Below are 22,378 nucleotides of genomic sequence, written 5' to 3' on the forward strand. Positions count from 1 at the left end.
TCCTTCTGCCCCCTGACTCCAGTGCTGAGAGCAGAGCACTCAGCTCAGGGCATTCTGTCCTGGGCTGGGCTAGGGTCCTGCTGCTCCATGGCGAAGCTCCCACCCCTGGGGTGGGTGGGGGTTCAGAGGAAGCCCTGGGACTCGGGAGAGTCCATCCCTCCCACAGCACATTTCTGAAGTCCACTGAGGCGGGGAAGGGGACACTAGACAGCACTCTGGTTCCCCAGCTCACAGAAAAGAGGGGCATCCCTGGGTGACTCCCAGACACCCCCTCCCAAAATGTCCCAGAGCTCTGCTCCATCCCTTTTCTGCTGACAGGCAGAAGAGCATTGTGAGTAACTACATGTGGATGCAGGCACAAAGGGCTGGATTTGGAAAAGAGCTCAGGTGCCCTCTTCTCCATGCTCTGTGGGGCTTCCTGGTCGCTGTGCTAGGAGTTCGCACAGAGCTGGGTGAGGGGCCTGGGCTTGCACCAGGTGGGGACAAGAACCAGAGTCCTAGATCTCAGAGATGGGAAAAGCCTGTTAGAGCCAGCCCAGTCCCTGTCTGTGTGGCTTGTTCCTGCTCCGAGGGTGCCCCTCACCCACCTGCCTGTGGGAGGAAATTTTCTAATGGGATTTTTTCCATTGGAAACCGCAGTTCAGAGACAGCAAACAATCCATGGAATCGTTTCACCTTGGTAAATTCATTTCCAAATGGAAATCAAGTGCTGGGTGCAGGGCTGGGTGCGTTGCGTGGGGCCGGGCATATCCTGCCAGGCATGGGGCATCCTTGCCGGGTGCAGGGCTGGGGGTGTCCCATTTGGAGTGCCCCATTTTGATCTTTTCCAAATGCGGCATTTCGGTTTTCCATTTTGAAACAACTTTTCCTTCCATTTTTTTGTGATTTTTTTGGAGAATTGTGTATTATAAAAATGGGGCAAAAAGTGGCGCTGGGAAGGGAAGGGTCAGATTATGTCAGAGCTTCGATTGGCCCCAGATGAATTATCTTTCAGAAAATTGGTTTGTGGGAAATTTCAAATGTTGTTCTCGTTCTGGGACGGAAGAAATGTCGAAATCATGAGACCCCCCTCCCAGAAATCCAGATTCTGCACCGCCCCATGCCTCACACCCCACACCTACCGCCCTGAGAGGAACCTGCCCCATGTGTGGCTCATGAGTCCCCCCAGGGCCGGGTCCCTGTCACTACCCAGAGGGAGCAGGGGTTCCTGGCAGCCGGATGTAACCAGCCTCTCCTATCTCCCCAGGCCTCCCGTCTCATTGTCACCTTCGACGAGCACGTCCTCAGCAATCACTTCAAGTTCGGTGTCATCTACCAGAAGTTGGGCCAGGTGGGTCAGTCTCTGTGGAGCGGGGGCTGGGCTCTCCGGGACGGTGAATCGATCCCACAGGGGGCGGGGCTACCCCAGCCTGCCAGCCTCCATCCCCGGCTTTCCCCTCTGACAAGCAGCCTGCAGCGGGGACGGGAGCCCCCAACCCTCCGGCTGCCGCTCCAGCTCAGCATGGCCGTTGGCGAGCAGGAGCGGCTGGAGCCGGGTTTCCTAAACAGCAGAGACATCTCCCTGGCATCCCGCCCTCCCAGCTGCTTTCATCTCAGCACAGCAATGGCCCGTTTGCTTTGCCAAGAGCTGTAATGGATTCAGGAGCCATGGCAGGGGCTATCCAGCTAAACCCTACCCTTGACTACATAGCGTTTGCCTTGGTTCTGTTACCGGGGGTGGGGTGGGGTGAAGAGCATCACTTAATGGTTAAGGCTGGGAACTGGAAGTCTGGAGAGTTCTGTTACCTACTTCTCCAGTGACCCTTTACAAGTCATGGCCCCCATGCCTCAGTTTCCCCACAGTCAAATGGGGAGAACCCCGAAGCTGGGTGCACAGACAGGCTGTTGGTGAGGGGCTGCGACAGCCCCAGATGAAGGATTGTGATGGGTACTCCCCAGAGCTGGGTCCCAGTGGCTGTCATGCTCTCCGCAGGCACTGCCATCTGGAGCGTTGCGGGTTCACTCTGCAGGACAGAGCTCAGCTCATGGCATAGACCCGGGGGAGACTTGGCCGCAGCAGAGGCTCTTCGCCCCTGCACCCTTACAAGCGCCATCTCCGCTAGTGGCTCCTTTGCCCCCTCTCACAGACTCAGCTTCTCTCCAGCCAGGCTCTCTGGACAGGCCTCAACCCAGCACAGCCCCGGGCTCATGCTAAGCTGGCCAGGGGGCCCAGCCCTGTCCTAACTCCTCTGCTTTGCTGGCCATGTTGCAGACGTCCGAGGAGGAGCTGTTTGGCACCACCGAGGAGAGCCCGGCCTTCGTGGAGTTCCTCGACTTCCTGGGCCAGAAAGTCCAGCTGCAGGATTTCAAGGGGTGAGCGAGCTCCTGCCAGCCTGGGTCTGCTGGGCCTGTGTGTGGAGAGGAGGGAGGCTGGCCCCCTGCACTGCTCTGGCCCCTCTATGCTAAGCCTGTGCCACTCGCTGTCCCATCCAGTGAGTCTCTGCGGGACAGATCGTCCTGGCCTTGCAGCTGCTGTCCCGGGCTCCTTGGGAGTGGAGGGACAGGGCAGGGTGGGCATCTGCCTGAGGCCTGGGTCTTTTTGGTGGCAGGTTCCGGGGGGGGCTGGACGTGACCCATGGCCAGACGGGAACAGAATCCGTCTACTGCACCTTCCGCAGCAAGGAGATCATGTTCCACGTATCCACAAAGCTGCCCTACACCGAGGGCGACGCCCAGCAGGTAGGAGAGAGCTGCAGTACCCCCCGGCAGGGGCTGCACACGGAAATGCATGTCTACACATGTATGGACACACACGTGTATACACCCCCTACAGTACAGCTCCACACAGCCTCCCAGCCCTGCATGGGCACCCCACCCACCCCGGCAGGGGCTGCACACGGAAATGCATGTCTGCACATATATGGGCACACACGTGTATACACCCCCTAAAGTACAGCCCCACACAGCCCTCCAGCCTTCATGTGCACACACCCCACCCTCTTCATGCACCCGCATATCACCCTTCTTTTAGGCAGTCACTGTGACCAATGTGACTCCCATCCCAAGTGGTTCTGCCCCAAACCAGCCCCCGCCACCCACACAGCCCCTGGCCTGCTCAGCCCCAGCCCAGCCCCATTCCCCCACTGGAGTGAAGAGACACTCGCTAGTGCCGAGGCCCCGTCTCGGCCCAGAGGGGAGGGGGGATGTCGACAAAGGGCAGCCAGGGGATCCCCCCGTCCCTCTGGCTCAGCCTGTCCATGCTCCTGCCCCTCGCTGAGCTCCCAGTCTCCCTGATCTATCTCCCACCACTTCCCCTCCTTGACCTGTGCTGGGCCTGGCCGCCTTGGCACGGGGCTTGGGCTGCGGGAGTAACGCCCTCCCTGCTGCGCTCAGTTGCAGAGGAAAAGGCACATCGGGAACGACATTGTGGCCATCGTCTTCCAGGATGAGAACACGCCCTTCGTGCCAGACATGATCGCCTCCAACTTCCTGCATGCCTACATCGTGGTGCAGGCAGAGAAGCCCTGCTCCGAGAGCACGCTCTACAAGGTGAGCGCACGCCTGGGGGCCTGCTTGTGAGTCGTAGCCTGCCAGGGACCCAGCCCATTTGGTGCGGCACCACCGAGTTACCATGGCACTAACAGGGCAGGGGCTGGGCCACAGACCTGCTCCCAGCTAGAGACTGGGAGCTGAGGGAAAAGGCCTGGGCAGAGCAATCCATGACACTCAGAAATGGGCCACAAGGTTCTTAATATGGGAGTGACAGTCCCTAGTGGTTATAGATAGGGGCTGGTAGTCAGGACTCCTGGGTTCTGTTCCTGCTCTGCCACTGACTCTGTGTGATATGGAGCCAGTCTCTTTGTCTCTCTGTGCCTCAGTTACCTCTTGGGGCGAATGATCATGTGAAGCATGGGTGTTATCACTGCTCCCCCTGGGATGGTCACTGGAGGAGGGGGAGCCCTGTCCAGAGCACATGGCCTGGGCGTGAGGTGCTTGAACCCGGAGCCAGGCTGATGCTGACCCAAGGACACCCTGTGGACCTGAAGTGGAAGGTCCTGGTTCAATGCTGAGCCCCTGGCCCCAGTGATCTGGGGAGATGGCAGCTCTGGGGGGAAGCAGCATTGCTGTCACCACATGCTGCCGGAGAGTCCTGGCCAGAGGGGCTGGAGGCCGCTGCTCAGCGCAGCCTAGTGCGGCTGGGAGGGTTGAGCTCTTGGGCAGGCATACCGCTCGGAGGGATGCACCGCTCCCGGGCACTACAGGCCCCAGCGCTCCTGCCCAGGCTGTCGGGAGGGTGATTCCCCTGTGCCATGAAGACACCCCAGTGTCCAGTAAGTGGGGCAAGGCAGGGGGCCCTGCAGGAAAGCGCTGCCCAGCTGCCCTCCCTCGTCTAGACATACCCACTGGCCTGGCAGCACGTGGCTCAGTGGGACTGACAGCACCATGTCTTGCAGGTCTCCGTCACAGCCCGGGACGACGTGCCTTTCTTTGGCCCCCCACTGCCTGACCCAGCCGTCTTCAGAAAGGTGAGAGGCAAGGAAGCCTGAGGTTTGTTGAACTTCCCAGTCCCAGGAAGCTTCCTGGGGCCAGCTCGTCCGTCTGTGCGGGAGTCATGCTCTCTGCTGGGAATGCCGCTCTCCCTGGACAGGGAGCCCAGGGGGCCCTTGGAGCAGCCATACAGTCTGCTGGTTCCTGCCTTGTCCCATTGCGGTAATGTCTGGAACTCTGGGGCAGGCGGGGCCAAGGCCGGGGCCAAGGTGGGTGGTGCTTCCTGCTGCTATGTGCTAGTCCCACCACCAGGGGTTGCTCAGCCACTGCCAAGTTGCCCTGGCTGATGCTGGCTGCCTGCTGAGCTCATTCCCTAGGGAAAGGCAGAGGCTGACGTGGGGTTTCTCCTCCCGCAGGGCCTCGAGTTCCAGGAGTTTCTGCTGACCAAGCTGATCAACGCCGAGTACGCCTGCTACAAAGCCGAGAAGTTTGCCAAGCTGGAGGTGGGTCAGGAGCCACGTGCTGCGTTCTGAGCTGGCATCCTCCCTAGCCCCCCCCCAGCAATGCCCAGTACCTGCCCTCCCCTCACCCATTGCCCCATGCCTCATTCTGGCCCCGTCTCTCTATCCACGAGCCCTCATTCCTGTGAGAGCCGATGTGCCGCAGTGCCCGCGTTAGGGCTCTGGGAGCAAGGGTGGCGAGACAGTGCCCTCGGTCGTCGGCTCTGGGGCCAGGGCCATGCCTCGCTGCACAGTTGCATGCAGTTGTTACGCCGGGCCCAGGATACGGCCACTGAGCTGGTCCTGTGGCAGTGCACATGTGCCAAAGGCTCCTGGGGACACCCCCACTCCCCAGGGCCGACAGCCGGGCACCGAGCCGGAGCCAGGGACAGAATCACAACTCGTCCTCTGTCCCCCCCCAATACTCAGTCCCCTCTTCCCCCTTTGTTCCTGATCGCTACTGCCCCCAGCCCATGCCTCCAATGCCACTAACGCCCCCTGTGCCCCTCCTGCCACAGGAGCGCACGCGGGCAGCTCTGCTGGAGACGCTGTATGAGGAGCTGCATGTTAACAGCCAGTCCATGATGGGTCTGGGCGGGGATGAGGACAAGCTGGAGAATGGCAGCGGGGGTAGCGGAGGCTTCTTCGAGTCCTTCAAGGTGAGAGGGGGCGTGGCCCAGTACCTGGCAGCGCAGCTCTCCAGCCAGGGACCACCAAGGCCTGGGAAGCTGCACGTCAGCTCAGAGCACTGGGAAGGAGACAGAAGATCTAGGGATGTGTTGGAGGGCAGGGGAAACCCACACTTTTAGCCCTTCAAGCAGTGGTCCCCAAACTTTTCACAGTCATGCCCCCCTTACCCCTCTTTGCACACACACCCCCATACCCCTCGGGAGCCAGAGCCGGGCCATGGCTCCTGGGCGGGGGCGGACAAGGGTAAGGGGGCCAAGGCTGGGGGTGGTTTTGAGGACAGGAAGGGGGCTGGAGGCTGAAGTTGAAGGCAGGACTGGGGTTGGGGCTGGGAGCAGAGCCATAGGTGTGGGCAGGGCTAAGGCCAGGGCCGGGAGTGGAAGCCGTGGCTAGGCCACAGTCGGGGTTGAAGGCTGGGGGCAAGGCTGGGGTTGGGGCCATGGCTGGAGCAGAGCTGGGAGCCTGGGGGCGGAGGGGAGCTGCGTGGTACTCCCACCGCACCCCCCATGAGGGCTGGCCAGGGCCCCACTGCACTCACCCCAAAGTTCCTCCGTGCCCCCCAGGTGGACCCATCCCACAGTTGCAGGGCTCTTCCTTAAAGGGATGTAGTAGCATCCAATGGTTAGAGCAGGGGCTGGGAGGCAGGAGTCCTGGGTTCCATTCCCAGCTCTGCGTGTGACTGTGGGTCAGTCACTCCCCCACCCTGCCTCAGTTCCCCCATCTGTCAAAGGGGACAGCATGGTGACCAGCCTCTGGGTTCCCCGCATGGAAGGGGCTAGGCAAGTGCTAGATACTGGATTGCCGTTCTGTTGTAGGCTGTGTGACAGGTTTGATCAGAGAAACCCCCTTGGGACTGTCACCTGATGTGCTGAGACTACCTCTGAACCCATTTTCTCTGCCAGTTTGGGCCTCCAGAACCCTGCCTTGTTGAGCCAGACACGCCAGTCTGCTGCAACACAGACCCAGGGTCTGAACCACGTGCCCCAAAGCTGCAGACTTAACTGAAAACAGCTTAAGAAATGCTCCTGTCTCTAGCAGCCAGACACCCAGCTCCCAGTGGGCTCTAAACCCCAAATAAAACCATTTTACTCTGTATAAAGCTTATACATTTATACATTTTAGTGGTATGCATTAATTAAAAACATCTGCAGTTTGTTTATGTTATGTCCTGCCCATTCCTGTATTTTCTCACTTCTGTTCTCAAACATCGCTATCTCAAGGCTGGGTCATGCTGACTCTACTCTGCTGTATTCCCACCCGCTTCTGACTTGAGCCCTGCTTCTACAGGTCCCGCGATATTAGGCTAAGACTTAGCATGACAGTTGCTCTGTTTCTTACAACTGAGAGGCCTAAATTTAAATCCTCTAACTTTGTTTCCACATTCCCCTCTTTTATGCTTGTCTTTAGCACAACCAACATTCTTAAACCTCCAATTGCATCATGTCTTGTATTTCTGTTTATAGCTCAAAAGGATCAGGACTAGCCCTATACATCTTAGCTGGATATAACAATAATGCATGATTAGTATGAACATGAAAGGCATTTTTGTTATTACACTCCTTATAACAACAACAACACATTTCTAGACTAAACAAAAGCAATACAAGCATTAATGTATAATATGCTGGGCTTGTTTCACTGCCTTAGTTACATAGCACATCACATCATAATTAGTACCCAAAGTAGCTACTCTGTAGGCTGTATGAAAAGCATGTTTTTCAATTTAATATATATTCTGAAGCACATGGATTTGACCCTGTAAGTCAGAAATTTTCTGAACCTCTGGTAGGAGTAAGTGCAAATTCTGAAATCGGTCAGATATTAAAGTGGTCCAATTAAAAGAATTTGATACCTAAGGTCTGATTGTAGGGCTTTGTCTGCTGGCCAATAAATAATGTGATTTCCTGCGGTCATGGTGAGATTAAAATGCATATCTAGCAAAGAGGTGGCCTTAATGTATACACTCCCACATCACTCAGGGGAAGAAAAACGTTACTGCCCCAATCCCTAAGCCACGTTCATACTCACACACATATGTCCAGACTGGCCATGTCTGTGTATAATGTCCAGAGAAGTGGGGGAGGTGGACGGGAGATTATCCTGTCTATAGATTGTCCAGAGATACACTGTGCAATCTCCAACTTGCTTCCGCTCTTGGGAGGGCTGTTCTTTTATGCCCTGGGGTCTCCCGGGGCGTCTCTTTCAGAGACCCTTTGCTCGGTATTCCAGTCCAGGCTGGAAGCCTGTGGCTTCTTCAGCATTCCCAAACCACATCAGCTCCAGGGACACGAAGCTCGGCTCCTCCTTTCGCTGTTTCATCTGTGTTTTCCATCTCTGCAGCCTCTAAACTTTGTTGTTTTCTATGCGTGGCATAGTCTGTGTCAATTCTTGCCCTTGAACGCAAAGCAGCTTTCTCCTTATCTCTAGACCAAGCTGTCTTTTCAAATTAACCCGTTCCTATCCCTCCTTATTTTCAGCCTTAACTAATTGGGGATATAAAGAAGCCAAGGGGTTAACAAAAAATAATTTGGTAGGGAGGCATCCGGATGCTTTTTAAATCCTACACTTTGTGTCTTAGAGAGCATCTCTAAGAGATATGGTCCCATTTGAATCGAAGGTACCTTCTAGTGGGAATTGTTTAGATGGATCATCATGTGTGTAAGAATTCCAATGATCTAAGTACTAACAAGTCCTTGGACTGATTTCCACTCATTCTCTAAGAATGGGGGGTGCCCTGCCTGCTGCAGCAGCTCACAAACTAAGACACGTCTCTATCCTGTCCGCGGAGTGCAGTGGCTCAAAGCTAAAATCACCACACCGCTCCTCAGGCACTCACACAGGAAAGATTATCGAGGATGTCCACAACCCTCCTCCACCTCCCTTCAGCAAAGAGTGTCCACTAGTCTCAGAGAGATGATGCCGCGTACTCTAATTGCCTCCGGTAAGGTGATCAGATCAGTCAGTGATTCATGCGGGGAGGAGAGCAGGAGGGAAGATGGGGGTCACACAATACTAGACCCAGGCAGACCCCTCGCCGGTCATGCCATGCAGAGACAGCCCGCCTTGGGTCAGATCTTCTACCGATCCACTAAGGTGTAGCCACTGGGCTTGCATTAGAGACATCCCTGGTCACAAGTTTGTGGGCTTTGCAGGGAGCTGTGAGCGTCTTTCGGTGACCCTCATTCACACTGGCACACACACACACCAAAGCCTCTATTCCTTCATACCACAATGCATCGTTTTTTTGTTTTGTTTTGTTTTGTTTTTTAACCTGAGGGCATCACCACATCCCCTCTGTTCAGACTGAACACACCTGTGTTCTTCTCTGAGGGCGTTACCACAACCCCTCAACTCAATAGGTCTGACCTAAGTCACACATTGGCTTACCCTGGGGCAACAACACATTTCCCAGCCCCGCGTACACATATCACTGACCTTACATGGGGCAATCAATTCCACAACACCGTTCTGCGTCTGATCTTGTTGCATAAGTAAAAGTTTGCATGGCGTGAGCCCAGAGGGACAGACAGCCCCACAATCAGTCCTCCAACACCCCAGTAGAGATTTCAAAATGTCTCTTACCTCTGGCTTGGCGCCTGGGGTTCGAAGGGGAACAGTCTGTAGAAGCGGTCGCTGCCTCAGCCAGGCGTAGCCATCCGAGTCATATGGCACCAAATATTGTGGAAGAAACGAACTCCACTCTCAGGTTGGAAGCAACAAAATCAGAGACAACTTTATTCAGGACATGCAATTGCAAGGGAAGAACACAGCTGACAGAGAGCATCTCTGCCTCAGTTTCTTCAAAATACAAGCAATATCACACAAGCGTTTATACATTTTAGTGGCATGCATTAATTAAAAACATCTGCAGTTTGTTTATGTTATGTCCTGCCCATTTCTGTATTTTCTCACTTCTGTTCTCAAACATCGCTATCTCAAGGCTGGGTCACACTGACTCTACTCTGCTGTCTTCCCACCCGCTTCTGACGTGAGCCCTGCTTCTACAGGTCCCACGATATTAAGCTAAGACTTAGCATGACAGTTGCTCTGTTTCTTATAACTAAGAGGCCTATCTTTAAATCCTTTAACCCTGTTTCCACACTGGGGAGGCTTGAGAATAATATATCAACCAATTGCCTTTAATAAAAGTACAGACCAGACCCTTTATTTTTACAACACTAAAAATCCATCAGGTTCTTAAAAGAACTACTTTATTATAAAGTGTGACAAAGTTCCTCCTCTACCTTGGTGGGTCCTGCACTTTTGGCAGATTTGCTCGCTTCACAGATTCACCCTGTGGGTCAGGAAACAGTCCAGAGACCTTCCCCTCTGGTAGAAGCTATAGTTCAGGTCAATTCCTCCTGTGTTTGATCAGGAGTTGGGAGGTATGGGTGGAACCCAGGCCCGCCCTCTACTCTGGGTTCCAGCCCAGGGCCCTGTGGACTGCAGCTATTTAGAGTGCCTCCTGATACAGTTGCACGACACCTACAACTCCCTGGGCTACTTCCCCATGGCCTCCTCCCAACACCTTCTTTGTCCTCACCACCGGACCTTCCTCCTGATGTCTGATAACGCTTGTACTTCTCAGTCCTCCAGCAGTATGCCTACTCACTCTCAGCTTCTTGCACATCTCTTGCTCCCAGTTCCTCTCACACACGCTTCCTCTCCTGTGGCTCCCACTGGCTTGACTGGAGTGAGCCCTTTTATAGCATCCGAGGGGCCTTAATTAGAGTCAGGTGCTTAACTGCCTCACCTGACTCTTAGCAGGTTAACTGGAGTCAGGTGGTCTATTAGCCTGGAGCAGCCCCTGCTCTGGTCACTCAGGGAACAGAAAACTACTTATCCAGTGGCCAGTATATCTCCCTTCTGCTACTCTGCTGTTCCCAACTGGGCTGGGTCTATCACAAAAGAAAAGTGTAAAAGAAGCACCTCTGTAAAATCAGGATGGATGATAATTTTACAGGGTGATAAGATTTAAAACACAGAGGATTCCCCTCTAGGCTCAACTTTAAAGTTACAAAAACAGGAATAAACCTCCCTCTTAGCATAGGGAAAATTCATAAGCTAAAACAAAAGATAATCTAACACATTTCATTGCCTTTACTTACAATTTCTATAATTTTAGATGTATCATTTTATGGATGAGGGGAAAGCAGTGGATGTGTTATTCCTTGACTTTAGCAAAGCTTTTGATATGGTCTCCCACAGTGTTCTTGCCACCAAGTTAAAGAAGTATGGGCTGGATGAATGAACTATAAGGTGGATAGAAAGCTGGCTAGATCATCGGGCTCAACGAGTAGTGATCAATGGCTCCATGTCTCGTTGGTAGCCGGTTTCAAGCGGAGTGCCCCAACGGTCGGTCCTGGGGCCGGTTTTGTTCAATATCTTCATTAATGATCTGGAGGATGGGTGGACTGCACTCTCAGCAAGTTTGCAGATGACACTAAACTGGGAGGTGTGGTAGATACGCTGGAGGGTAGGGATAGGATACAGAGGGACCTAGACAAATTAGAGGATTGGGCCAAAAGAAACCTGATGAGGTTCAACAAGGACAAGTGCAGAGTCCTGCACTTAGGATGGAAAAATCCCATGCACTGTTACAGACTAGGGACCGAATGGCTAGGAAGCAGTTCTGCAGAAAAGGACCTAGGGGTTACAGTGGACGAGAAGCTGGATATGAGTCAACAGTGTGCCCTTGTTGCCAAGAAGGCTAGCGGCATTTTGGGCTGTATAAGTAGGGGCATTGCCAGCAGATCGAGGGACGTGATCATTCCCCTCTATTTGACATTAGTGAGGCCTCATCTGGAGTACTGTGTCCAGTTTTGGGCCCCACACTACAAGAAGGATGTGGAAAAATTGGAAAGAGTCCAGTGGAGGGCAACAAAAATGATTAGGGGGCTGGCGCACATGACTTATGAGTAGAGGCTGAGGGAACTGGGATTGTTTAGTCTCCAGAAGAGAAGAATGAGGGGGGATTTGATAGCTGCTTTCAGCTACCTGAAAGGGGGTTCCAAAGAGGATGGATCTAGACTATTCTCAGTGGTACCTGATGACAGAACAAGGAGTAACCATCTCAAGTTGCAGTTGGGGAGGTTTAGGTTGGATATTAGGAAAAACTTTTTCACTAGGAGGGTGGTGAAGCACTGGAATGAGTTATCTAGGGAGGTGGTGGAATCTCCTTCCTTAGAGGTTTTTAAGGTCAGGCTTGACAAAGCCCTGGCTGGGATGATTTAGTTGGGAATTGGTCCTGCTTTGAGCAGGGGGTTGGACTAGATGACCTCCTGAGGTCCCTTCCAACCCTGATATTCTATGATTCTAAGGTATCTTTTCAAGAGATGGGTTACCTGGTCTCTCTCTCTCTCTATCCAGAGGTAACCAACAAAGAGAGCACAAACAACCCTCCTCCCCCCGCCCCCGATTTAAAAGTATCTTCTTTTCCCATTGGTTCTTCTGGTGAGGTGCCAACTAGGTTAATTGAACTGATTAACCCCTTACAGGTAAAATGATTCTGTACCTCTGTCTGTACCTCTAGCCAGGAGGGATTTTATGTTACTGCAGACATAAAGGTTGTTACCCTTCCCTTTATATTTATGACACGCCCCCCAAATCACAGACGGTGCTGGACAGCCTGCTCCACACTGGCTGTGATTTCTTCCTGGAGCTCTAGGAGACAACAGAGTTACTAAGACACATGCACCTTTAGATATACTATTGATTATATAAAAACTAACAATATTTCCCACATTTCAAGGACGATTTTAACCAGTTGATTCTGGGAAACTTTCACGGGACAATGCATTAACCACTTTGTTAGAAGCTTCTGAAATGTGTTGTATTTCAAAATCAAAATCTTGGAGAGCTAAACTTCACCGAAGAAATTTTTTGTTATTTTCCTTGACAGTATGAAGCCACTTCAGCACAGCATGGTCGGTTTGCAGGTGGAAACGCCGTCCCCAAACTTATGGGCGTAGCTTTTCCAGCGAGTACACAATGGCGTAACATTCCTTTTCGGTGATTGACCAGTGGCTTTCCCTCTCAGACAGTTTTTTGCTGAGAAACACGACAGGATGGAATTTTTGATCCGGTCCTTCCTGCATTAAAACTGCTTCCACACCACGCTCGGACGCATCTGTGATTACTAGGAACGGTTTGTCAAGGTCTGGGGCCCTTAGCACAGGGTCAGACATGAGTGTCGCCTTAAGCTGGTTAAAGGCCTTCTGACACTCATCAGTCCACTGAACTGCATTTGGCTGTTTCTTTTTGGTTAGGTCTGTCAGTGGGGCGGCGATTTGGCTGTAGTGCAGTACAAATTGCCTGTAATATCCGGCCAACCCTAAGAAGGATTGGACCTGTTTCTTTGACTTTGGGACAGACCACTTTTGGATAGCATTCACTTTGGCCTGTAGGGGGTTGTAGTTCCTTGACACACCTGGTGTCCAAGGTAAGTTAGGCCTCTTTGACACTTTTTAACCTTAACAGTTAGTCCTGCCTCCCTTATGCGCTCGAAGACTTTTTCCAGGTTCTCCAGGTGTTCTGCCCATGAATCAGAAAAGATGGCCACATCATCAAGGTAGGCGTCTGTAGATTCTCCCAGTCCTGCTAGGAGACCATCTACAAGTCTTTGGAAGGTGGCGGGAGCATTTCGCAGCCCGAAAGGGAGCACCTTAAATTCATACACCCCTGCCTGGATGACGAAGGCTGACCTTTCCTTGGCAGATTCATCTAGCGGTACTTGCCAGTACCCCTTGGTTAAGTGTAAGGTAGAGATGAATTGGGCATGTCCCAGTTTTTCCAATAGCTCATCTGTGCGTGGCATTGGATAGTTGTCTGGGCGAGTCACAGCATTTAGCTTACGGTAGTCCATGCAAAAGTGTATTTCCCCATCTGGTTTGGGAACTAGAACCACTGGAGATGCTCATGCACTGTTAGAGGGCGGATTACCCCCATCTGTAGCATGTCCTGGATCTCCCATTCTATAGCAGTTTTGGCTTGAGGAGCCACCTGGTAAGGTTGGGCTCTAATTGGGCGAGCATTACGTGTGTCAATGGAGTGGTACGTCCATTCAGTCCGTCCTGGGGTGGCTGAGAACATCGGCGTGAAGCTAGTGCACAGCTCCTTGATCTGCTGTTGCTGCATACGTCCGAGGGTCATTGAGAGGTTCACCTCTTCCACACCACCATCACTTTTTACTTCATAGTAGATACCTTCAGGCCACTCAGTGTCATCTCCTCCCTGGACTGTAAACTGACAACCTTTAATTCTCTGGAATAAAAGGGCTTTAGAAAATTTAAATGGTACACTTTAGGCTTTAGAGTTGAGGTGGGGGATGCTATGAGATAGTTAACAGCTACCAGGCGCTCTTGGATCATAAATGGCCGGTCCCACGATACTTCCATTTTATGGGCCTGGAGCGTCTTCAAGACCATGACCTGGTCCCCTACTTTGAAGGAACACTCTCTGGTATGTTTATCATACCAGGCCTTTTGCTCTTTCTGAGCATCTTTTAGGTTTTCTCTAGCAAGGGCTAAAGAGTTTCGGAGGGTGTTTTGTAGGTTGTTTACAAAGTCCAGAATGTTAGTTCCCGGAGAAGGCGTAAACCCCTCCCATTGCTGCTTCACCGACTATAATGGCCCCTTAACCTCACGGCCATACAAGTTTAAATGGTGAAAACCCTAAACTGGGATGTGGTACAGCCCTGAAGGCAAAGAGCAACTGCTGCAACACTAGGTCCCAATCATTGGAGTGTTCATTTACGAATTTATGTATCGTGGCCCCCAAAGTTCCATTAAACTTCTCCACCAGGCCATTGGTTTGATGGTGGTAAGGGGTTGCAATCAAGTGGTTCACCCCATGAGCTTCCAAAGGCTTTTCATGGTCCCTGCCAGGAAATTAGTTCCCGAATCCATAAGGATGTCACCCTGGCAAAAATGTCTGTTAATGCCTGGCACACACTTTTAGCCCTGGTGTTGCTTAGAGCTACTGCTTCCGGCCATTGGGTGGCAAAATCCATGAAAGTCAGTACGTACTGCTTTCCTCTGGGTGTCTGTTTTGGGAAAGGACCCAGAATATCCACAGCTACTTGTGGAAATGGAACCTCAATTATGGGGAGTGGCTGGAGAGGGGCTTTGATCTGGTCTTGGGTTTTCCCCACTCTTTGGCACACCTCACAAGACCGGACATAAGTAGAAATATCCTTGCCCATTCCTTCCCAGTGGAAGGACTTCCCCAAATGGTCTTTGGTCCTGTTCACCTTATCATGGCCACTAGGATGATTGTGGGCTAAGCTTAAGAGCTTTACCCAGTACTTAGTTGGAACTACCAAATGTCTTTGGGGATGCCAGTCTTCCTGGTGCCCACCAAAAAGAGTTTCCTTGTATAAAAGTCCTTGTTCTACCACAAACCGGGATCAGCTAGAAAAGCTGAGAGGCGGTGGGTTGCTCCGTACTGCCGTCCAAGCTCCCTGGAGGCTGTCATCTGCTTCCTGCTCAGCCTGGAACTGTGCCCTTGATGCTGGAGACATCAGTTCCTCACTGGATTGTGGACTTGGGCTTGGTCCCTCTGGAAGCGATGTAGGTGATGGGGCTGTTTCCGTTGACTGTGAACTGCTCTCCGCTGGTGCATTAGGTTGCATTTCAGGCTCCGGCTGAGCCTCTTGTGTAGGTTTATCTGCTGCTGCCTGTGCAGGCTCGGTAGTGCCCTCTGGCATTGGAGTTCTTCGACCATGGGATGGTGTTCCAAGAAGGAGGAGTGCTAGGCAGAGACGGGCTCCACCTAACGAAGAGAGGGAAGAGCATCTTCGCCAGCAGGCTGGCTAACCTAGTGAGGAGGGCTTTAAACTAGGTTCACCGGGGGAAGGAGACCAAAGCCCTGAGGTAAGTGGGGAAATGGGATCCTGGGAGGAAGCACAAGCAGGAGAGTGCAAGAGGGGAGGACTCCTGTCTCATGCTGAGAAAGAGGGACGATCGATGAGTTATCTTAAGTGCCTATACACAAATGCAAGAAGCCTGGGAAACAAGCAGGGAGAACTGGAAGTCCTGGCGCAGTCAGGGAACTATGATGTGATTGGAATAACAGAGACTTGGTGGGATAACTCACATGACTGGAGTACTGTCATGGATGGATATAAACTGTTCAGGAAGGACAGGCAGGGCAGAAAAGGTGGGGGAGTTGCGTTGTATGTAAGAGAGGAGTATGACTGCTCAGAGCTCCGGTATGATACTGCAGAAAAACCTGAGAGTCTCTGGATAAAGTTGAGACGTGTGAGCAACAAGGGTGATGTCGTGGTTGGAGTCTGCTATAGACCACCAGACCAGGGGGATGAGGTGGACGAGGCTTTCTTCTGACAACTAGCAGAAGTTGCTAGATCGCAGGCCCTGGTTCTCATGGGAGACTTTAATCACCCTGATATCTGCTGGGAGAGCAATACAGCGGTGCACAGACAATCCAGGAAATTTTTGGAAAGTGTAGGGGACAATTTCCTGGTGCAAGTGCTGGAGGAACCAACTAGGGGCAGAGCTTTTCTTGACCTGCTACCCACAAACAGGGAAGAATTAGTAGGGGAAGCAAAAGTGGATGGGAACCTGGGAGGCAGTGACCATGAGATGGTTGAGTTCAGGATCCTGACACAAGGAAGAAAGGAGAACAGCAGAATACGGACCCTGGACTTCAGAAAAGCAGACTTTGACTCCCTCAGGGAACAGATGGGCAGGATCCCCTGGGAGAATAACATGAAGGGCAAAGGGGTCCAGGAGAGCTGGCTGTATTTTAAAGAATCCTTATTGCGGTTGCAGGAACAAACCATCCCGATGTGTAGAAAGAATAGTAAATATGGCAGGCGACCAGCTTGGCTAAACAGTGAAATCCTTGCTGATCTTAAACGCAAAAAAGAAGCTTACAAGAAGTGGAAGATTGGACAAATGACCAGGGAGGAGTATAAAAATATTGCTCAGGCATGCAGGAGTGAAATCAGGAAGGCCAAATCACACTTGGAGTTGCAGTTAGCAAGAGATGTTAAGAGTAACAAGAAGGGTTTCTTCAGGTATGTTAGCAACAAGAAGAAAACCAAGGAAAGTGTGGGCCCCTTACTGAATGAGGGAGGCAACCTAGTGACCGAGGATGTGGAAAAAGCTAATGTACTCAATGATTTTTTTGCCTCTGTCTTCACGCACAAGGTCAGCTCCCAGATTGCTGCACTGGGCAGTACAGTATGGGGAGAAGGTGACCAGCCCTCTGTGGAGAAAGAAGTGGTTCGGGACTATTTAGAAAAACTGGACGTGCACAAGTCCATGGGGCCGGATGCGCTGCATCCGAGGGTGCTAAAGGAGTTGGCGGGTGAGACTGCAGAGCCATTGGCCATTATTTTTGAAAACTCATGGCGATCGGGGGAGGTCCCAGATGACTGGAAAAAGGCTAATGTAGTGCCCATCTTTAAAAAAGGGAAGAAGGAGGATCCGGGGAACTACAGACTGGTCAGCCTCACCTCAGTCCCTGGAAAAATCATGGAGCAGGTCCTCAAGGAATCAATTATGAAACATTTAGAGGAGAGGAAAGTGATCAGGAACAGTCAGCATGGATTCACCAAGGGGAAGTCGTGCCTGACTAACCTAATTGCCTTCTATGATGAGATAACTGGCTCTGTGGATGAGGGGAAAGGAGTGGATGTGTTATTTCTTGACTTTAGCAAAGCTTTTGATACGGTCTCCCACAGTATTCTTGCCGCCAAGTTAAAGAAGTATGGGCTGGATGAATGGACTGTAAGGTGGATAGAAAGCTGGCTAGATAGTCGGGCTCAACGGGTAGTGATCAATGGCTCCATGTCTAGTTGGCAGCCGGTTTCAAGCGGAGTGCCCCAAGGGTCGGTCCTGGGGCCGGTTTTATTTAATATCTTTATTAATGATCTGGAGGATGGTGTGGACTGCACTCTCAGCAAGTTTGCAGATGACACTAACCTAGGAGGCGTGGTAGATACACTAGAGGGTAGGGATCAGATACAGAGGGACCTAGACAAATTAGAGGATTGGGCCAAAAAAAACCTGATGAGGTTCAAGAAGGACAAGTGCAGAGTCCTGCACTTAGGACGGAAGAATCCCCTGCACTGCTACAGACTAGGGACCGAATGGCTAGGTAGCAGTTCTGCAGAAAAGGACCTGGGGGTCACAGTGGACGAGAAGCTGGATATGAGTCAACAGTGTGCTCTTGTTGCCAAGAAAGCTAACGGCATTTTGGGCTGTATAAGTAGGGGCATTGCCAGCAGATCGAGGAACGTGATCGTTCCCCTTTATTCGACATTGGTGAGGCCTCATCTGGAATACTGTGTCCAGTTTTGGGCCCCACACTACGAGAAAGATGTGGAAAAATTGAAAAGAGTCCAACGGAGGGCAACAAAAAGGATTAGGGGTTTGGAGCACATGACTTATGAGGAGAGGCTGAGGGAACTGGGATTGTTTAGTCTCCAGAAGAGAAGAATGAGGGGGGATTTGATAGCAGCCTTCAACTACCTGAAGGGGGGTTCCAAAGAGGATGGAGCTCGGCTGTTCTCAGTGGTGGCAGATGACAGAACAAGGAGCAATGGTCTCAAGTTGCAGTGGGGGAGGTCCAGGTTGGATATTAGGAAAAACTATTTCACTAGGAGGGTGGTGAAACACTGGAATGCGTTACCTAGGGAGGTGGTGGAGTCTCCTTCCTTGGAGGTTTTTAAGTCCCGGCTTGACAAAGCCCTGGCTGGGATGATTTAGTTGGGAATTGGTCCTGCTTTGAGCAGGGGGTTGGACTAGATGACCTCATGAGGTCCCTTCCAACCCTGATATTCTATTCTATGAGTTGTAGACGGGGTTGCAAGTGCTGGATTCAGTGCTGGCAGTGGTTCTGGTGCTGGTTGCTCTGCCCATTCCGGTTCTGGGACTGGCTTTGGCTGGGTCTCTGGGACTGAATCCACTACAGCTGTTGTAGTCATTGGCAGGGGATCCGGTTTTACCACCTTAGTTTCGGGTTCTGGTAACACAGACTGGGCCCTGGTAGAAGGCTCAGGAACAGGGATAGGTGTGAAGGCTTGCTTAGCCTGGCTGCGGGTGACCATTCCCACCCTCTTGGCTAGCTTCACATGGTTGGCCAAGTCTTCCCCCAGCAGCATGGGGATGGGATAATCATCATAGACTGCAAAAGACCACATTCCTGACCAGCCCTTGTATTGGACAGGCAACTTGGCTGTAGGCAAGTTTAAAGAGTTTGACATGAAGGGTTGAATCGTCACTTCGGCCACTGAGTTGACAAATTTGGGGTCCACTAATGATGATGGATTGGACCTGTGCTCCAGTGTCCCTTCCCACCCACACTCACAGTTTCCCTTCGCGCTGAGGGTACCTGGAAGGCATCTGGGCCTGGGGAACTTTGGTGTGATTCTGGTGTAATGAACAGCAATCTGTTGGAGTTCTTGGGGCAGTGGCCTTCACATGACCCAGCTTAGTACATTTAAAACATTGCCCAGCTGACTGGTCATTGGTTGCTGGAGACTGGTGTGGTGGGACAATAAGGGGTTTGGGGTTTTCCTTGGGATGTAGGTGGGGCCTTGGGCTGCCCCCGGTGGTAGGGTGTTGTTTTGGGTTGTCCCTTCTGGTATCTGCTCCAACTGCTACTAGCTTTTTTCTTTTCTGCCACCTCCACCCATTTGGTTCCAATCTTCCCCGTCTCGATTACAGTTTTGGGCTTCCCATCTAGGATGTACCTTTCTATTTCCTCAGGAACACCCTCTAAGAACTGCTCCATTTGCATTAGTAAAGACAGATCTTCCAGAGATGTAACACTTCCCCCAGGTATCCCAATTTTTTACAATGTGGTAGGCGTGTCGGGAAAATGCCACGTCTGGTTTCCACCTTAGGGCTCTGAACCGCCAACAGGCATGCTTGGGTGTTAGCCCCATTCTAATTGTGGCCTTTTTAAAAAAAAGTTCATGTGTTCCTTAGGCATTTCAGCTGCCACCTCTGCTAAGGGTCCACTGAGCTGCGGCCTCAGCTCCACCACATACTGGTCTGTAGAGATGCTGTACCAAGGCAGGCCCTTTCGAAATTTTCTAAGAAGGCCTCTGTATCATCGCCTACCTTGTAGGTGAGGAATTTTTTGGAATGGGGAATGGTACCTGGAGAAAGATTTGTTAGGGTTATCTGGTAGACCCAACTTAGCCCTTTCCAGATCTAAGCGCTTCAGCTCTAACTCTGAGTCCAAGCGTTTCACCTCCATTTCCATCTCCAAGCGTTTTGCCTGTTTCCTCTCCTCTGCTTCCAACTCCAAGCGCTTTAAGGCCATCTGTCTTTCATGTTCTTTCTGTCTCTCTCAGCTTCCAATCTGGCCAATTCTAGTTTCCTTTGGACCTCATTTCCATCATCCTAGCCTTCCTGCGCTTAGCCTAGCCTAATCCGAGAGCTAGAAAGAAACAAAAAAAAAAAAACAGCTTGTGAATTCCCTTGCAGGAACTTAATTACTCTGCCCTCAGGCAGAGAAGAAAAAAAAGTCCAGCTGCTCTCAGCTTAAAAAAAAAAAAAAAGTGTCCTTTAAAAAAAAAAAACCTCTTTGGTTTTCAGGCCCAAAATAAAAAAATTGTCCTTTTAATATCCTGAGGTCTGTGCTTCTGGTTCAAAATGAACCCACCGCGCTGCCACCATATCAAGGTTCCCTCCCCACTCTAAACTCTGGGGTACAGATGTGGGGACCCGCATAAAAGACCCCCTACGCTTATTTCTACCAGCTTAGGTTAAAACTTCCCCAAGGCACAAATCCTTTCCTTGTCCTTGGACAGTATTGCTGCCACCACCAAGTGATTTAGACAAAGATTCAGGAAAAGAACTACTTGGAGTTCCTATTTCCCCAAAATATCCCCCCAGGCCCCTTCCCCCCCTTTCCTGGGGAGGCTTGAGAATAATATACCAACCAATTGCCTTTAATAAAAGTACAGACCAGACCCTTTATTTTTAGGACACTAAAAATCAATCAGGTTCTTAAAAGAAGAACTTTATTATAAAGAAGAAAGTAAAAGAAGCACCTCTGTAAAATCAGGATGGAAGGTAATTTTATAGGGTGATAAAAAGATTTAAAACACAGAGGATTTCCCTCTAGGCTCAACTTTAAAGTTACAGAAACAGGAATAAACATCCCTCTTAGCATAGGGAAAATTCACAAGCTAAAACAAAAGATAATCTAATGCATTTCCTTGCCTTTACTTACAATCTCTGTAAGTTTAGATGTATCATCTTAAGGTATGTTTTCAAGAGATGGGTTACCTGTTTGGTCTCTCTCTCTCTCTCTATCCAGAGGGAACCAACAGAGAGCACAAACAACCACCCCCCAATTTAAAAGTATCTTCTTGTCCCATTGGTCCTTCTGGTCAGGTGCCTACTAGGTTAATTGAACTGATTAACCCCCTTATAGGCAGTGATGAGCTCCCAAAATCCTAAGAACTGATTCCTTACCGGGTCCTCGGTGGCACTTCAGCAGCGGGGGAGAGGAGGGGGGGGGTCTTCACTCGCTCTGGGTTTTCGGCAGCAGGTACTTCACCCGGAGCGAGTGAAGACACCCCCCCCCCCCCCCGCTGCCAAAGTGCCGCTGAAGACCCGGTAGGGAACCGTGCGGTGAGTACAAGCCCCCACGTGCCTGTCTCCCCCACCACCACTCATCTGACCCCAATGCACGTCCTGCCCCCGACTGCCCCCCTCAGAACCCACAACCCATCAACCCCCTCCCCCGCTCCTTGTCCCCTGACCACCCCCTCCCGAGACCCCCTACCCTAACTGCCCCCCAGGACCCCACCCCCTACCCAACTTGCCCCGCTCCCTGTCCCCTGACTGCCCCGACCCCATCCACCACCACCCCGACAGACCCCCGGAACTCCCATGCCTACCCAACGCCCCCCGTTCCCCGTCCCCTGACCCCCCCCCAGAGGCTCTGCCCCCTCCAACTGCTCCTTGCCCCTTATCCAACCCCTCCTCCCAGTCCCGGCCTGCCCCCCTTACCATGCTGCTGTGTAAGGATGCTGCGTGGCCACTGGAGCTTGCAGCCCCACCCCCTTACCATGCCGCTCAAAGCGGCAGGAGCTGCAGAGCTTCCCAGAGCGCTTGCGCCGGCAGCGCGGTGCACTGGGGCTCTGCGGGGGAGAAGGGAAGTGGGAGAGGGGCTGGGGGAGCCTCCCCAGCTGGGAGCTCAGGCGGGCCAGGCAGATGGTTCCACGGGCCGGATGTGGCCCGCGGACCGGAGTTTGCTCACCCACCCGCCCCTTTAGGAACTGGTTCTACACTGGCTTCTAAATTTAACAACCGGTTCTTGCGAATCGGTGTGAACCGGCTCCAGCTCACCGCTGCTTACAGGTAAAACGATTCTGTACCTCTGTACCTCTGGCCAGGAGGGATTTTGTGTTACTGCATACATAAAGGTTGTTACCCCTTCCCTTTATATTTATGACAACAATCAATTGTCTTAGTTGATGGTAGCCATCAAGATTCCAAACCACCATTAATGGCCCACACTTTGCATAATTACAATCGGACCTCCGAGTTATATTTCATATTTCTAGTTTCGGATATCGGAATGATACATTTATACAAATAGGTTGAACACACTCAGTAGATTATAAGCTTTGTAATGATACCTTACAAGAGACCTTTTGCATGAAGCATATTCCAGTTATATTCACACTTATTAGCATATTTTCATAAAAGCATATGGAGTACAGCATCACAGGC

General features: G+C 51.6%; 1 protein-coding gene across 20 annotated transcripts in view; it reads left to right on the top strand.

Moving 5' to 3' along the window:
- RAP1GAP (RAP1 GTPase activating protein) overlaps positions 1–22,378 on the top strand; it is a 200,268-nt gene that overhangs the window by 144,025 nt on the left and 33,865 nt on the right. For 15 of the 20 annotated variants that reach the window (XM_042856255.2, XM_065575358.1, XM_005281706.3 and 12 more), the window contains 7 exons: positions 1,247–1,330; positions 2,252–2,352; positions 2,589–2,718; positions 3,373–3,528; positions 4,434–4,505; positions 4,884–4,970; positions 5,486–5,626. In XM_042856255.2, coding sequence (XP_042712189.2) covers positions 1,247–1,330; positions 2,252–2,352; positions 2,589–2,718; positions 3,373–3,528; positions 4,434–4,505; positions 4,884–4,970; positions 5,486–5,626 — 771 coding nt within the window. The remainder of the gene's footprint in view (positions 1–1,246; positions 1,331–2,251; positions 2,353–2,588; positions 2,719–3,372; positions 3,529–4,433; positions 4,506–4,883; positions 4,971–5,485; positions 5,627–22,378) is intronic. The other 5 variants (XM_065575348.1, XM_065575350.1, XM_065575352.1 and 2 more) reach the window with 3 other exon arrangements.

The sequence above is a fragment of the Chrysemys picta genome, chromosome 21, assembly GCF_011386835.1.
Source record: "Chrysemys picta bellii isolate R12L10 chromosome 21, ASM1138683v2, whole genome shotgun sequence".
NCBI lineage: Eukaryota > Metazoa > Chordata > Testudines > Emydidae > Chrysemys > Chrysemys picta.